The 17,130-nt window shown below is 36.8% G+C and overlaps 1 protein-coding gene across 3 annotated transcripts in view; it reads right to left on the bottom strand.

The window, feature by feature from the left end:
- LOC149822338 (small ribosomal subunit protein mS47-like) overlaps positions 1-17,130 on the bottom strand; it is a 56,410-nt gene that overhangs the window by 23,485 nt on the left and 15,795 nt on the right. For all 3 annotated transcript variants that reach the window (XM_089980639.1, XM_089980638.1, XM_089980640.1), the window contains exon 6: positions 4,867-4,950. In XM_089980639.1, coding sequence (XP_089836765.1) covers positions 4,867-4,950 — 84 coding nt within the window. The remainder of the gene's footprint in view (positions 1-4,866; positions 4,951-17,130) is intronic.

The following is a 17,130-nucleotide window of genomic DNA, read 5'->3' as shown; positions in this document are numbered from 1 at the left end:
ATAGGAGTATGGTAGGCATGCTCCAATATCTAACTTTTACTCGTCCTGATGTTTTTTTTACCGAAAATCAAGTTTTCCAGTTCATGCATTGTCCACGCACTAGCCATGTTGAGGCTGTTAAAAGGATCCTTAGATATCTTAAGGGCACTATTGGAGATGGACTTTGTTATCAAAAGAGAGGCAAAGGGGAGAATATGTTGACTGTTGTTATAGCATTTTAAGATGCAGACTGGGCAGGAGACCCAGATGAAAGAAGATCGGTTTCTGAATATTGTATTTTCATAAGAAAAAATCTAGTTTCAAGGAGCAGCAAGAAGCAAAAGGCAGTAGCTCGTTCCAGTACTGAGACTGAATACTGATCAATGCCAGCAACTTCATCAGAAATAACCTGGATCAGGTATTTGTTATTTGATCTAAACCAACAAATACCAAGTTCAATGTTGTTTTGTGATAATCAAAGTGCGATTAAGATCTCTCTCAATCCAATTCAACACGAAATAACCAAACATATTAAGATAAATCAACACTTCATCAGAAGCAAAATAGAAATTGGGGAGATCACAACTCAGTTTGGTGGGACTCAGGATCAAGTAGCTGATTTGTTCACTAAAGGGCTAAGCAAACAACGTTTTTGGTACTTGGAGAGCAAGTTATCCATGGTTGTCACCATGCACAACTTGAAAGAGGCTATTGAGACATGATGTTTCAGATCTGGATCCAGATCCAGATTGAAATGTTTGGGTTCTCTTCTCATTTATGTAATAATTTTTGTAGTATTTTATGTTTCTATTTTTACCCCTCTATTGTATCTTTAATTTGTATTCTAATCAGGGGTATTCTTGGACTGTATTTTGATCTTGATATAAAAGTAACCCACGACCCATGAGAAAAGGGTGTAGAGAATATTTGTTGCAGCTTTTTCCTTCTTTTTTCTCTTGTCTTCCCTTTTGTGAAGATCTGGTGACGTAACCTGAATTTACAGGGGTTGCCTCCATGTACACTTCTTCCATAAGATTTCTATTTAAAAAGACGTTTTTAACATCCATTTGGTCCATAGACCAGTTTTTAATTGAAGCTACTACAATAAGGGTTCTAACGCAATCGGTGCAAAGGTTTTTCCATAATCAATGCAATGTTCTTGCAAATATCCCTTTACAACTAGCCTAGATTTATATCGCTCAAGGGTTTCATCACTCTTAGTTTTAATTTTATATACCCATCTACAACCGATGGGTTTCTTTCATGGTGGAAGATTTTGAATAGACCAAGTTTGAGCCATTTCCAAAGCTTCAAGTTCTACCCTCCTAGCTTTAACCCATTCAGGGTATTCTTTGGCTTGAGCGTAAAATGATGGTTCTACATATGAGTGAATTAGAGCTATATAGGCTTGGTATTTTAAAGAAAAGGAATCATATGATACAAATTTTGATGGGGGTTTTGATATTCTAGTTGATTTCTTAATTTGTAGCTCATGTTTATTAAGGTTAGAAAACTTTTCAAGAGCATATGGAGGGTTTTGATTTCCCCGCCAAGAATATTGAATACAAGTTTGATCATTGTGGAACAATTCATCAAGTGATTCAAAGTCACAAGATTCAATAATGTTCTCCAAATCATGCTCGCAATCACATTTTTTAATATCTTGTTTTGAAACAAGATCAAACAAAAAGGACTACTGAGTTACTTCCTTCGGTTGATCATTATCAAAGAAATTTTCTTTTTCCAAGAAGGTTACATTTCGAGAGATGTATACTTTCTCATTTTTAGAATTATAACACCTATATCCTTTTTTGGTTATCAGCATAACCAAAGAAGGTACAAAGAATAGCTCTAAGAGAAAATTTTCCATTCTTATTGGTAAAAATAAAACATTTGCAACAAATAGTTTGTAATCGTGAACAATTCAGGGTGAGTTTAAAGAGTTTTTCAACAGGTGAGATATTGTGTAAAGAAAAAGATGGCATCTGTTTATAAGATAAATAGTAGTTAGGACAGCTTCTGCCCCAAAAAACCTTAGGCACATAGCTAGCAATAAGTAAAGTTCTTGAAGTTTCAATAATGTGCCTAGCTTTTCTCTCAACTAAGCCATTTTTTTGTGGTGTGTGTAGACAAGATCTTTGATGTGTGATGCCATATAAGTGAAGATAATTTTTAAATTCATTTGACATAAAATCTCCTCATGAATCAGTACAAAATATAGAAATATCACTTTCAAATCTATTTTGACCATCTTATGAAAACTTTGAAAATGAGAAAATACTTTAGATTTATGCTTAAGGAAGTATATCTAGTAAAGTTGTCCACAAAAATAACATAATGTGCATATCTACCTTTAGACACAACTTGTGCTAGACCCCAAACATTCGAATGAACCAACTCAAATGGTCTAGATGAAACAAAAGTTGTATCTTTAAATGCAATCTTTTCATTTTTTCAAAAACACAGTCTTCACAAGTAAAATCATTAATATTAAAAAAAAAATCAAACTTGAAAAATATTAGATTTTAGATACACTAAGATGTCTTAATCTTCTATGCCACAATTTCAAATTCATTTTTTGGATATCACAACAAAAAACATCTTTCGGTATCTCCAAAAAATCTATATAGTAGAGACCTCCCTCTCTATGGCATTGCCCAATCAGCTTCCCCTGATTGACGATCCTTCACCAAACATTCATTTGAAAAGAAGGAGAAATTACAACCATAATCAAATATTTAAGATACGGATAAGAGATTTAAATTTAATTTAGGAATGTATCTAATTTTTGGAAAGAGAAATTTTTTAGAGTTTGAAAGATCATTTTCAAAACTTCTTATTCCTTTGATTTCAAGAGGCATACCATCAGCCGTAAAAGCTTTTGACACACTTGAGTTGCTATAACATTCGGATAAAATATCATTGTTTGGGGTCATATGAAAAGATGCCCTAGAATCAAGAAACCAAGAAATTTTACTTAGGTCCGAATAAGATCATACCGCAGCCCCAGCTGAGAAAGATGATCCTCTAAGAAGAGGTTGAAGGGCTTCAACTAATTGAGCTAGAGACATGATTCTAATAAATGATTCTTGTGGTGTGAGAATGTCCTTGTCCTTTGTTGTGGAGAGTCAACTGAAACAACCTTCTTTTCAAATGTCCATTTTAGTTTAGGTCATTGGGGCTTAGTGTGTCCCGGTTTATGACAATAATTATAAATTATTTTCTTTCTCTAAGTTATTTCCTTGTTTTCTACGGTGAGGTAACTTATATGCACGAACATAATTTTCCGGTCTAGAAATGGCTAAGACGATTCACTTTTGCTTACATGTTTCAATCTATTTTCTTTCATACTCAATTCTTCTATAGTATCTTCAATAGAGAGAACTTTTTCTCTACGGAGAAGAATAGACTTTGTAGATTCAAATTTCAGTCTTAAACAGTTAAATAAATTGGTAAAAGTGTACCGCATCTATTTGTCTTTGGCAGAGTTCTATATCTTCGGGACAATGTCACTTTGGCTCTAGAAGACTCAATTATTTCCAAAGTTCGAATAGGTCATTACAGTATTCTCTAATAGTTTTATCCCCATGGACCATAGTCCGAACTCTATCTTGCATATTTCATATGTGCAATATCTTTAAGAAAATACATTCTCTCACATTCACACTACTAGCCAAGACATGATCTTGGCATGTCTCATCCTCTATTCTTCCCGCTTATTCTCATAAATGGTTATAGCCTTAGCTTTCTCATTTTTTGTTAGAGGTGCCTCTTTTTCACCCTCTACCTTAGAGAGAACCAACTTCGGTTTTGGATCGGATCCATCTATTAGTCCCCACAAACCCTTTACCCAAATAAGGTGCTTCATAAAGAAACCCATGTTACATAATTGAAATCATTGAGTTTTATGGGTTTAATGATAACATTATCATTGTCATCCATTTTCCACCAGGGTTAAGAGACGAGATAAAGAGAGGAGAAAGGGCAGGCAATGAACACGAGCACTCCACCAATGATTCACACGATCACTTGAACACTTTGAAGAAGAGTCTTCAAATGAGCTTTAATCCTTTCAAGCTCTAATACCATGTAAAGATTCAAGAAGACTTCATTCACAAACCAAAAGTCCACCAATCTTCAACTTGAGTAGATAACAAAAGTGTTCTCTAAGGAACACACTTAGAACACCCACAAAGGGAACGACAAAGTGTTCTAAAAGAACACACCCACAAACCCCACAAAGGGGATACACAATAAGATAATATAAAAATATATATATTCTATTCAATGAGAGAATGTGCAAAAGCATGCATTAGGAGGGAAAGACCCTTATGTATACACATTTATGAAGGGGCGTTAGAGGGAAGAAGACAAAAAGGAAGAGGAGAAGGCCCATTCCCAACGCCTAGAAATCTAGCTGTTGGGAGAGCCCAACGCCTAGAAATCTAGCCATTGGGGGCTGGAAGGGCTTAGTTTGACTAAGTCCAAATCTGTCCTAAAATAATAACTAAATAAAAAATAAAATATGTACATATACATGTATATTTATGTATATACATATTATTGTATATACATATTATTGTATATACATATATATATAATACATAATTTTACACGTACAATTTAACATTCACGTCACTTCAGTGGGCCCTGCAGAAATGCCTTATTACTATGCATTTCCACGGACAGCCTCAGCTTTCCGTGGTAGGCAAATGCACCCTTAAGCAACACGACCACATAGAAGAATTACTGAAATTGGTCCACATTCCAAGGTGTTTGACTTCTTTAATAGATCCCATATTTATTGAAACAATAAATGATAAGGACAAAAGCATTTTAATTTTACGAGAAACCTAGAAAGGTGAGTATTTAAAAAACTTAGCATACTGTTTTGTCAGTCACTACTCGAAACATTCCAGGAATAGAAACTCCTCCACCACCTCCCATTGTAATGCCATCCAATAAAGCCACCTGTCAAGAAAAAAGTTCACGCCAAATCTATCAAAGAAAAAGACAGTCTACAATGTTCAGACATGCCAATCAATCAGAAAGAAATTATTATAAACAGGAAGATGTTAAAAAGATGGCATACAGATGTAGGAATAAAAGATTATAAGTTATAACAAAAGTACCTGAAAACAGATGAGATACACCAGGCAAGTACCAAACATGATAAGATTTTGATGCTCTTCCCTAGAATGTACTTCAAGTGGCACAGTCTTCAATTATCATGATGGAACTCTTCTATGGTTTGTATTTATGGTCCGCATCTTAAATAATACTTTCTAAATGGGAATTTAAATGAGGCAGCTTTTATGGATCCTCCACACAAGTCATCAAATTCTGGTTCTACATTCAAATAAAGGAAGGCCTTCTAGGGCCTTAGGCTTATCATGCACAATTTGAAAGGATTAGCATTGCAAGATTTAGGCAGTTTCTCCTGTAGCTGCACAGACTTCCTTATTATCTATGAAATAATAACAAAAAACGGCTTGTAACAATATAATGGACCTAGAAACAGAGTTATTCTGAAATAATAGTACTGAACTGTAAGTTGCAGGAAGGTGCAAATATTTTGCAGAATGAAGTTATGATCAGAAAAGACACCACAAGAACCAGTAATGGATGAAGAGATCATGACCACAGTTACCAGGAAACAAAATGGATACAAGAAGTGATGCGTGAAACGGAAGCAGGAAAGAAAGTGTTCAAAAGTAGTATGAAGCGGGAAGCAGGATACGGTTGTGAAGTGATTATGCAAGCGCAAGAAAAATGAAAAGGAAACACATAAAAAGCAACATGAAGCAAACGAAAAAAGCAAATAAGAAATTATGTAAACACAAATATAAACAGATATAAAACCAGTATGCAAGCTTGTTATAAAAAAAATTATTAATTTTTTAATATGAAAATTATAGGAATTGAGGGAAAAGCAAGTGGAAAGTGACAAGAAACTAGAGAGAAATGTTAAGCACAAGGGAATCGATTTGGGAAATGAGGAGGAAGAGGGCTTCCCACTAAAGGGAATCAAGTTTCCCATATTTTGGAAGCAGGTTTCCCAAAGCTTCCCCTCCTTTTGGGGAAGAGAGAGGTTTCCCGCTTCTGAAGCGAGCATCTGGGGAAGCGAGTTTCCCCATCTAGCAAGAAGCTTCGCGCAACTATGATCATAAAGGATTTTGAAATTAAACCTTCAAAGGATCCAATTGACAAAGAAATGCTAATTATGAATAGCAAAAGAATATCACAAAGGGCTAAAAAACAATGATGATTCAAAATTAAGAAAAAACTTATGATATATTTTGTGAGTTAAATCAGATCAACGTTTACTCATTGAAAACAAATTCCATTCCAAGCCTAAGCAAAAGTTCTTTTGCACCAAATAATTTTGCTTTTGAAGTATACACATGATTATCATCTTTAACCGCCTTCTGGATGTATTTATAAATGGTGCCTTGCTATCTATATTTATTTCAAATAGCAACTTTTCATGTTTGGAAACTATTTCTTAAACAAGTTCGGATAATTAAAAATAGGACCGCCTTTTTTAAAACAAGGGGGACCTATTTTCTTTTCTATTTCTACTTTTCTTTCATTCCACCACTACCACCACCACCTTCTCCCCTTCACTGACATTACCACCACCACTACCTCTTTTTCACCATCTTTTGTTCACTGCCACCCTTTTTTTTTACTATCACCACCACCACAACTGCCACCACCACTATTGTTCCTTCACCACCACTTCCTTTCTGAAACACCAAGACCACCACCCCCACCATCTTCAGCATGAAAAGCATCACCACTTTCCAACACCAAAACCATCACCACCACCATCGTGCCAGATCTTCATTCTCCCTATGTATATTTTGTCTTCATCTTCTCCCACCCACCATCTCTCTCTTCTTGTTCATCTTAATTTAAATAGTTTCTAATCCGAACATTGACTTAATTATAAATAAAGACAAGTTTCTTATTTATAAAATATGTTTTTATTTATGTTTGTAAACAATAAATGAGAACACACCCAGACAAGGCCTAAGAGAAAATACTAATACACATTCAATTTGCTATAATCACTTTCTATGATACCCTTTTTAGCTAACACCTATGTCACATGGGTGCGGGTGCGGGGGTGCGGCACTTTCAAAAAACCCGGGTACGGGGGTGGGGCAAAAATATAAATATTTATATCTATATAAAGTCCAAAAGTTGGACATAAATGACCCTGGGTGTGTTGACTGCACCCAGGGTCAGGTTGACTGCATCGGGTGCGGGTGCGACGCGGGTGCGGCACCCAGTTGAATAGTCCATGTGACACATATAAAGTCCAAAAGTTGGACATAAATGACCCTGGGTGCGGTCAACGCACCTAGGGTCAGGTTGACCGCACCGGGTGCCGCACGCGCACCCGCATCGCGTCGACGCGGGTGTGGCACCCAGTTGGGCGAGTCCCTGTGACATAGGCTAACACAAAATATCAACTAATGGAATAAAAATGAAGTACGACTGTACAATAGAAAGAAAAGGTGCAAAATGAAAAGTGGAGGATAACACCAAGAAATTTCCAGTACTCAATAGTAAAATCATCAATAGTTAACAGTGAAAAAATATTTCTGAAAGTTCACCCATGCCTAGAACATGGACCATTGCATGATGACAAATAATTTGTTAGGTGACTTCATGTCAAAAAGTTTCCTATTAATTCAATCTAACCACAAACTCACCAAGTAATACTGAGTCAACAAATTGAATATGCACTTTGATGTTTGATCAAAGAAAGGAGGATATGGAATAAAAAAAGAACTACACTAAATTGTCATCAGAGTAGGATGTCATTCGGTGGGCTTAGCATCCAATGGACTGAGGAAAATCGGTAAGCTACAAAAGTATGGCAGTTGATAAACACCCAAATTACACTGATAAATCATTTATTAGGCCCATTGCTATTCTAGATGTTATCCCTTGTGAGTGGTGTGGTGAGGTGTGAGCAACAGGCAATGGGAACATGTTAGTTCTAGAAGTTGGATCAATAACCTTTTAACCTGCACCTTATTAGTTGAACCAAACTAAGCCACAACTAAATAGACAGGATGTAAAATTTTACTAATAGAGTAAAAAGATGCAGTGATGAGCAGTCACTACAAAGTACAGCATGAATCAACCCAATATACGTTGCCATTAGGCCATTTAATCAAAGCACAAGACCGTAAATCTATGTTGTATAAGCACAAGCACTTAGTATCCTAGTTTCCTAATATGTCATTCTGGATTCCAAAAATGAAAACGAATGATGTTAATGGTGCAGCCTGCAGAGCCATTGCTAGAGATCATCTCGGATTGCGAAGATGAAAAAGAAATTATTAATGAAACTTCATTGCAACTCCTGTCATGAGAGGATACTTCAAATTCCAACATTGAAGAAGTATTTTACTATAGGTTTAGGGTCTTTAGGATTAAATTTTAAAAACTAGAATATTATGATTCTAGGATAATAAGTGAAATTTTGTCATAAATTAGTTATATTGTTTTCTTTATTTGATGTATTAAATAATTTGTGTTTTTCTTATTAGTTAACGAATACCGTCCACTACTTATTATCTTGGTTCTTGGGTAATCAATGTTTTATGTGGCTGATTGTTATCTGTTGTATGATATTTTGTCTTGGTGTTTTACTTAAAAGCATCACTTCTTGTACTCTAAATTTTTTAGATTTTTTTTTTAACTTTTAAGAATTTTTTTATGATTTTTTCGATACATATTCTATTTTGGGCTGACTGATACAGACACTATTATGATTGTTACAACCTTGGTCACACGTCCACAAAAATGATACTCCTTGTTGTTCGGTTTTCATGTCATTAGCATATCCATCAAGTTAAGCTACAAAGCCAATTCCGAATCCCTGAAATTCCTTAGAAAAAGTATTGACAAGCCCCCTTCTAGATTCCAGCACTCAGCTGCCTCCATCTTAAGTCTCACCTCACAAGATGATTAATCTAAATAAAAATTTGTTTCCAACCACAATATTTTGTGTACTAGTATATTGTTTGTGGAATGATGACCAGCACCCAATATAGCTTGTTATTATATTAAGAAAGAATTCATTAACTTGTATCATTTTATATGTGGAAACAAATGGATATATAGGATGTTGGCACATCATTCATATGTCCAAGAGTTTCTTTCTTGCCATAGTAGTGCTACCATGCATCTTTGCTTCATAATGCCCAGATCTTCATCCAGTTTCTCCCATATGTCTGTGCCCACAATGTTCACCAAAAAATCTGATGCTGGAGCATAGTTTGCAATGAATCTAACGGATCAAAAGATGGATAGATACCTTTGACAGCTAATCCTCTTGATGGTGCGGTAGTAGCATATAAATGTGCAAATTTTAATGGCAGAAGCAAGACAAGTTGAATCGTCCAATAATTTGTGTAATGAAGATTGAGTGCATGTTTGGATCAAGAGCAAGTTTTGGCTCCATTTGAAATATCAGAAGTTAGAACCCATTATAAATGATAATATTAATGGTTAGAATGGAAGAGGTAGTTCAAAATATTGTAACATTGATTACTTAACTTGTAGTAGTGTCGAAGACATTTGGAGCCTAATCTTTGGTGACACTTTTTGGGTTAGAGATAGCAACGATGATAGTTAATTTGCACATTTTGATATAAAAAATAAGATCATTAACTATTGAACTATGATCCACACCTACTATTGAGGCATTGTAACTGGCCTCCAATTATTTTTAAATTAACTTTTCAATGAGGTGTTCATAGATGATCCATCTTTTGCCTTCAGAATCATGCTTAGTTTTTAGATGCGCGAGAAAAGGACAAATATTTATATCCTTCTGAGTTACTATATTTGTTCATTGATCAAGTGAATTGATGGTCTAAACAAATGGGTTCTTACTTGGAGAACTTTTGCTTCATTACACGTAACAATAGTATGCCATCAGGCCATGAGTTTAAAATTAAGGGCCTAACAGTCTTTTAAGTTTTGCTGCTCCCAGTAGCATGTGATATGGTAGCTGACCAGCTAAAAGCTAATGTTGCTCGTATGATTGTAATACAATGTCAATACCTTCCCACTTTAATAGAAACAACAAGACTTTATAAACCATGCAGCAAGCAGGTTAGAGAAGTAATTTATATGTAGAAACTAAGCAGTAGGCACTGATCCTCCATTTGTGACTCACGATGCAGAAACCATCATCTTGAGTCGGTTCTCAAATGAAGAAGACATCACAATGCAACAAAATGTAAATAAAATATGCACATGCTATCTATTTGCACTTCAAAATCTTGAACTCTTATGAGTGCATTGTGTAAAACAATCGCCAACTTTGTTCATGTGTGATAAAATATAATACCATTGTATAAATAACTCAATAGCTAGTTTTTGTTGTTGTACCCCCACAAAATTCTTGACTATTGAACAAATTAAAACTCCATGCTGTTAGACTAATAAAAAAGAGTTTGCTCGATATATAACTCCCATGACCAGATCAAACATACCAAGTTGTACCATCAACATGAAAGATCAGCATATCTTATGAATATTTTAAAGAAACAAATTATCCCATTAAAAAGAGACACAATATAAGGTTGAATACTATGTCACAGAGCTACGGGTATGACTCGACACATACGAGTTTGGAAATCTTTTGCAAAATAAGACAAAAAGATAGATTTTTAAATTTATTACAATAAATTATTTTTTATATTCTAATATTCAAAAATTATAAAAAAAAATATTTGATTAAAATTCTAATAATAATATTTTATTAAATTACTAAATAATATCCTGCATGTGCCAGTGTTTGTGTCATCATGTCACAAGGAAACAGCCAAAATAACATGTTCCTATGGCATGGGTTGAATAATTAAAATTCTAAAGTCTAAATCAGGAATAATAACCAAAACCTTGTTTTAAAGAAAGGAATATTAAGTAAAACTTGGAGTTGCTTGAGAAAAGCATGAGGGGAAATCACTTGTAATTTGAATATGTTGGCTCAGCATAAGGCCCAAAATTTTGGTTTTCTAATTCTCCATGGAAATTCTCCTCATCATTTCACTTTGCTTCTCATAAGAGTTGGTTCTAACGCATTTTAAAACCTGTTATTCATTCATGTCCATTTCTATCTTCTTCTCTTATCCATATTCTGATGTATTTTCTGAAGTATTTCAATCAATCAGTTAGTATGTTCATATGCAAGATCATTCCCTTAGTTATGACATGGTAGAGAATTGAGTGCCAACAATAATGCACATTTGTATAGTCTTAAACATACATTACTAAATCTACACCTAAGCTATTTTTGCCAATTTCTAACACTCAAGTTTTAATTGTTTAAAGCTTGTCAGAAAGTGAAAGATGACAAGAATTCACTCTTAGAATCTCATATCCTGCCACATGTATTTCTCTGTCTCCTTTCCTTTTTATATTTCGTCTTTCTTATACTCAGGCATGTCCATTTTTAACATGTTCTGCACAAATATGGCTGGTTACCCTAATTATTGTTAATGCAAGTTACTTTGGCAACATAATGTCATGCAGCTTTCCATGATGACCTGACAACTGAATAGATGAACTTTCATTCCATTCTAAATTTACAAGGTCAACACACCATTATATTCATTGCCTAAAGTTGAAAGCAGATGAAAACATGCCCCAGAATCCCATATGATGCTGGTGTACGTATTATATGTTATATAATTTTGATCATTTCCCATTGTGTCCATAATGTTGAAAAGAAAATCTAGAAATAAACCAGAATTTTGATCTCAGTAAAGAAATGGGTTTTTTAATATTTTCTCTGTGATAAAAGGAGGTATGTCAAGAAACCTTCATGACCATACAAGGCAGCTTAGAACAAACTCGTCAAGTAGAAGGCTGTGATACTCAAAAGCTCACACTTGGGTAACTGGTGCACTCTTAAAATACTCGCCAGGTTCATTTGGTGAAAAAGCATGACTAAAGGGATAAAGGTCTGTATGGAAGCTGCATACACTGAAAGCTAATTTCCATCAACAACTTTACCTTAATGAAGGGAACCACTCAATTATCAGGAAAGAAACCTATTGTGGAATGTGGATACCTATATCGTCATGATATAACTACAGAATACAGTAGTAACAATGCCACTTGGCAATCTATTATGTCATTCAATACTCCAATATGCAATTAAAATTTTCCTAAGACTTCGGCCCACTACTGAAGCAGATGTACAATAGAAGATCAGTAAAAATAGGTACTCATTTCAACACGTGATCACTTTTTCAGTATATGTTGTTGAGAAGCCGTCACCGTACATATGCATATGTATGTGGGTAGTTTGGTAACTACTTAAGATGTTAGGGGTATTATTGTAAACAATGTGTTTTAGTCTAATCTCTCTATTTAAGTGAGATTAGACCTAATGAGATTTACGATTCTCTCTCTCTCTCTCTCTCTCTCTCTCTCTCTCTCTCTCTCTCTCTCTCTCTCTCTCTCTGTTTTGCTAGAAACCCTAGCCGGCTTCAACATGGTATCAAAGCAGGACATAGCTCTGGGCGTCTGACTTGATCGATCCACACGCTGATCGGGTGGCACTGTGTACATCATGAAGAGCGATCCGAACAGCAATAAAGTTGATCGCTGTGTGCAGCGACTACAGCGATCGCTGTGTACAGAGTGTGAATCGATTTGGAACGTGGTCGGGTACTGAGATCTGGAACCTCTCCAGCCAGCAGGAACGTGATCGGGTGGCACTGTGTAACTGTGTGAACAACGATCAGCCTCTCCAGCAGGAACGTTGATCGGGCGTGTGTTGTGCGTGTAGTAGCAGGTATGTGCGTGTACAGCAGGGAGACCCCGACCGTGTCGATGGTGGCTGATGATGGTTGTGTGGATGTCGAAAAGGCCTACAGTCTCCATCATGATGCAGTCGTTGTATGCAGGTTGTCGGAATTTTTTTTTTTTTGCAGTCGTGGTATGCATCTTGTCGCAGTTTTTTTTTAAGGTAAACAGTTCAGATTTTATCAGGATGATTAAAATCCGGTAGAATCGGCTTCCTAGTTGGTAGTTGGTGCGCACGTTAGTTTTGGATCTGAACAGAGTATTACAAGTTTTCGTATATCAGATTTTATCAGTACGAATAAAATCTGGTAGAGTCGGCTTCTCATTTGGTAGTTGGTGTGCACGTCAGATCTAAGTTTTCAGCAGTTGGTAGTTGCGTGTGGTTGTATTTCCATGGCTGAAAACCGAAAATGTGTCTGATTATAAAGCCTTTGCAAACCCTTTTTCATATGGATCATCTGTAAAGTTGGATGAGACTAACTATGCTAGATGGTCACGTACGTTCATGATGTCTGTTTCAGGGCATCGTAGAAAACATATTTTGTTGGAAAATGAGCCTACAGACAAAACTGGAAAGTATGCTACATGGGAAGAGGACAATGATATTGTCATATCTTGAATTATGAATAGTGTGCAACCTCACATAGCCGACGGGCTTATTCATTACACCTCTGCAAAACAAATGTGGGATAATTTGCAAGATACTTATTCTCAAGAAACTAATGTTAGTCGTATTCTTCAAGTAGAACAGGAGATCTATAAATTGCAGCAAGGAGAGCAAACTCTAGCCCAATATTATGCTTCCGTGAAGGCAGCTTTTGAGAGACTAAATGCTCATAGACCATTATGTTGTGACAAACAAAAATTACACCAGGAGCATACCATGGTAGCACGGTTCCTGACTGACTTGTCAGCTGAATTCTCAGTTGCCAAAGTTCAGATGTTGACAGGCTCAGATGTTCTCACTCTTGTTGAGGCATATAATCGACTGAGCAGGCTTGCCATGTCCCTTCCTTCATCTCAATCGGAATCACAAACCTCTGCTATGCCTGTCTCCTATGGCCGAGGCCGAGGTTTTCTTCCTAATTCTCAAGGTCGTGGACGTGGTCGAGGCACGGGAGGACGAGGCAAGCTCCAGTGTACCTACTGAGGGAGATTTGGGCATTTAGAAGATAGATGTTTTGATAAGAATGGACAACCTCCCGCATCTTCAGCTAAAGATATTTCTACAGCACAAGTGGCCAAACCCGAGTCCCCCACTATTCCTCCTAGTGATTCGGTTACACTCACTCGTGCTGAGTATGATGATTTATTGGCACATCTTTTATCTAGTTCTCCCGTAGCTGATAATGCATGCTCTGCAGGTGATGAATTATCTTTCCAAGGTAGTAGGTGGATTATTGATTCAGGGGCATCTAGCCATTTATGTGGAAATAAATGTGATTTTTCAAATTTGCACAGTGTTGCTAATCATAAAAAGGTTGTTCTTGCCTATGGGAGTTCCTCTCCCATCGTTGGCCAGGGAAATATCTCCATCTCCCCTACTCTTCAGTTATCAAATATTCTCCATGCCCCATCATTCCCTCAAAAATTGTTATATGTTAGTCGTGTTGCAAAGGAATTGAATTGTTGAGTAATATTTGATCCTACCTGTTGCACTTTTCAGGACTTGCTAACGGGGAAGACGATTGGTGGAGGCTATGAGGAAAGTGGAGTCTATTATCTACACCAACCAGTTGGCTCTGTTCATTCGGCAATTGAGTCCTCTTCTATTCCGCTGCTTTGACATCATCGTCTTGGTCATCTTCCGTTGCTTAAATTGCGTAGAGTTATTCCTCATATTTCGCCATCTACTACTCTGTTGTGTGAAGCATGTTAGCTTGGAAAGCATCATAGGAGTTCATTTTCGTCTAGTCAGAGTCCTTCAAGTCAAAATTTGTTTGATCTTCTTCATGTTTAGGGTCCAAGTAGAATTCCTAGTCGTTCTAAGTGTCGTTATTATTTAGTCATTGTAGATGATTTTTCCATATTATCTTGGGTATTCTTGTTAAAAGATAGGGCTAAAGCCCCAGTATTCTCAAATCCTTGATTATTGAAATAAAAACTCAGTTTAATTCTTGCATCAAAGTGGTTCGCACTGACAATGCTCTTGAATTCAAATCATCTGAATTATTATAATTTTACAAAAATCTTGGGATCCAACCTCAGACTTTTTGTCCTCATACCTCGCAACAGAATGGAGTAGCGGAGCGTAGGCATAGACACATTCTAAATGTTGGTTGTTGCCTTATGATCCAGTCTAATATGTCTGCGTCTTACTGGGGAGATGCGGTTCTCACTGCGAGATACCTAATAAACCGTATGCCTTCAACCTCTGTGGGGGATCGTATTCCTATTCAAATTCGAACATCCACTTTTCCCTATCTCTCCAAAGATGTTTGGTTGTATATGCTTTGTTCATAAACTTGGTCCATACCGAGATAAATTGTCATCCCAATCTATAAAATGTGTTTTTGTTGGGTATCTCAAGCATCAAAAAGGATATCGTTGTTATGATCCCATATCCCAGAGAGTATGTCAGTGCGGATGTTTCATTTTTTGAGTCTATCCCATATTTTTTTAGTACTTCTCTAAGTATACATGCTAGTCAAGGTGACTCATTCCCTCTTCCTGTTCCTCCTTTTCCATTAGAGTCTGTCAGTCTTGAGCCTCTTGTTCCAAGTCTAACTCTGTCTCATTACAAAAATCCTCTTGTGGTGTACACACATCGAGCTCCACCCAACTCTATGCATGTGCCTTCAGCTTCTCCAGAGGTGAGTGTTCCTGACCCTACTGACGATCCTCTTGTTGATGGTGATTTACCTATTGCTCTTCGGAAGGAAAAACGACAATGTACACTTCATCCTATTTCTAGTTTGTTTCCAAGGCAAGACTTGGTGAAAATATGAAGAATTTTGTATTAGCATTATCTGCTGGATCAGTTCCTCTCAATCATCATCACGCTCTTCTGGACCCTAAATGGGAGAATGCCATGCAGGATGAAATGGATGCACTACTTTCTCGGAGAACATGGGACTTAGTTGATTCTCCACCTGAGGCTGATATTGTTAGTTGTAAATGGGTCTATACTATTAAGTATAACTCCGATGGATCGATTGAAAGGTTTAAAGCTCGCCTGGTTGCGAAAGGCTATACTCAAACTTATGGGGTGGACTTCTTTGAAACATTCTCTCTTGTTGCTCGTCTTGGGACTATTCGTCTTGTTTTGTCCGTCGTCGTGCACCATGGTTGGTCTCTATGTCTGCTTGATGTAAAAAATGTCTTTCTGTATGGGGACTTGGAGGAGACAAATTACATGCAGCAACCTCTAGGGTTTGAGGTTCAGGGGGAGTGTCCGAAGGTATACAAGTTGAACAAGGCAATCTATGGTCTCAAACAGAGTCCCTGTGTGTGGTTCTTCAAGCTGGCTGAGGTCATGTCAGCATTTGGGTTTGTCCGATCTGCCTCTGACCACTCTCTTTTTATTAAAAAGACTTGCACAGGGATTATGGTCATGATAGTATATGTTGATGATATTATAGTCACAAGAAGTAGTGAAAAAGGCATTTCTGAGACAAAGTCCCATCTTTAGAAACACTTTGTGACTAAGGATCTAGGACCACTCAGATATTTCTTAGGCATAGAGGTTGCAAGGAGTAAAGAAGGATTGGTTCTGTCACAGCAGAAATATGTCTTGGACCTGCTGAAGGAGACAAGGATGTTAGGTGCCAAACCTGCAAGGATTCCTATGGATCCTAAGTCTCATCTGTTTGATGAAAAATCCGAGTATGTGGATTGTAGTCGTTATCGCTCCTTGGTTGGCAAGCTATTATATCTGACTGTGACCAAACCTGACATATCTTTAGCTGTGAGCACGATAAGTCAATGTATGGACAAACCTACAAAGGCTCACTGGGAGGCTGCAATGATGATTCTCAAATATCTAAAGTTTTCCCCTGGTAAAGGACTATGGTTTAAACAAAACCCTTCTTTAGATGTTATTGCCTATTCAGATGCAGATTATGCAGGGTCGATTGTTGATAGAAAGTCCACAACTGGATTTTGTGTGTTTGTTGGAGGGAATCTGGTTACTTAGAGAAATAAGAAACAAACTGTCGTTGCCAGGTCGAGCGCTGAGTCAGAATATCGGGCTATGGCTCAAACTGTTGCTGAGATGATGTGGGTTAAATCTGTGTTGACTGATCTCCAAGTGAAAGTTTCATTACCTATGGAGATGATATGTGATAATAGAGCTGCTACTTA

The sequence above is a fragment of the Nuphar pumila genome, chromosome 11 (assembly GCF_984573655.1).
Source record: "Nuphar pumila chromosome 11, dmNupPumi1.hap1.1, whole genome shotgun sequence".
NCBI classification, from domain to species: Eukaryota; Viridiplantae; Streptophyta; class Magnoliopsida; order Nymphaeales; family Nymphaeaceae; genus Nuphar; species Nuphar pumila.
This window is presented reverse-complemented; position numbering and strand designations above follow the sequence as displayed.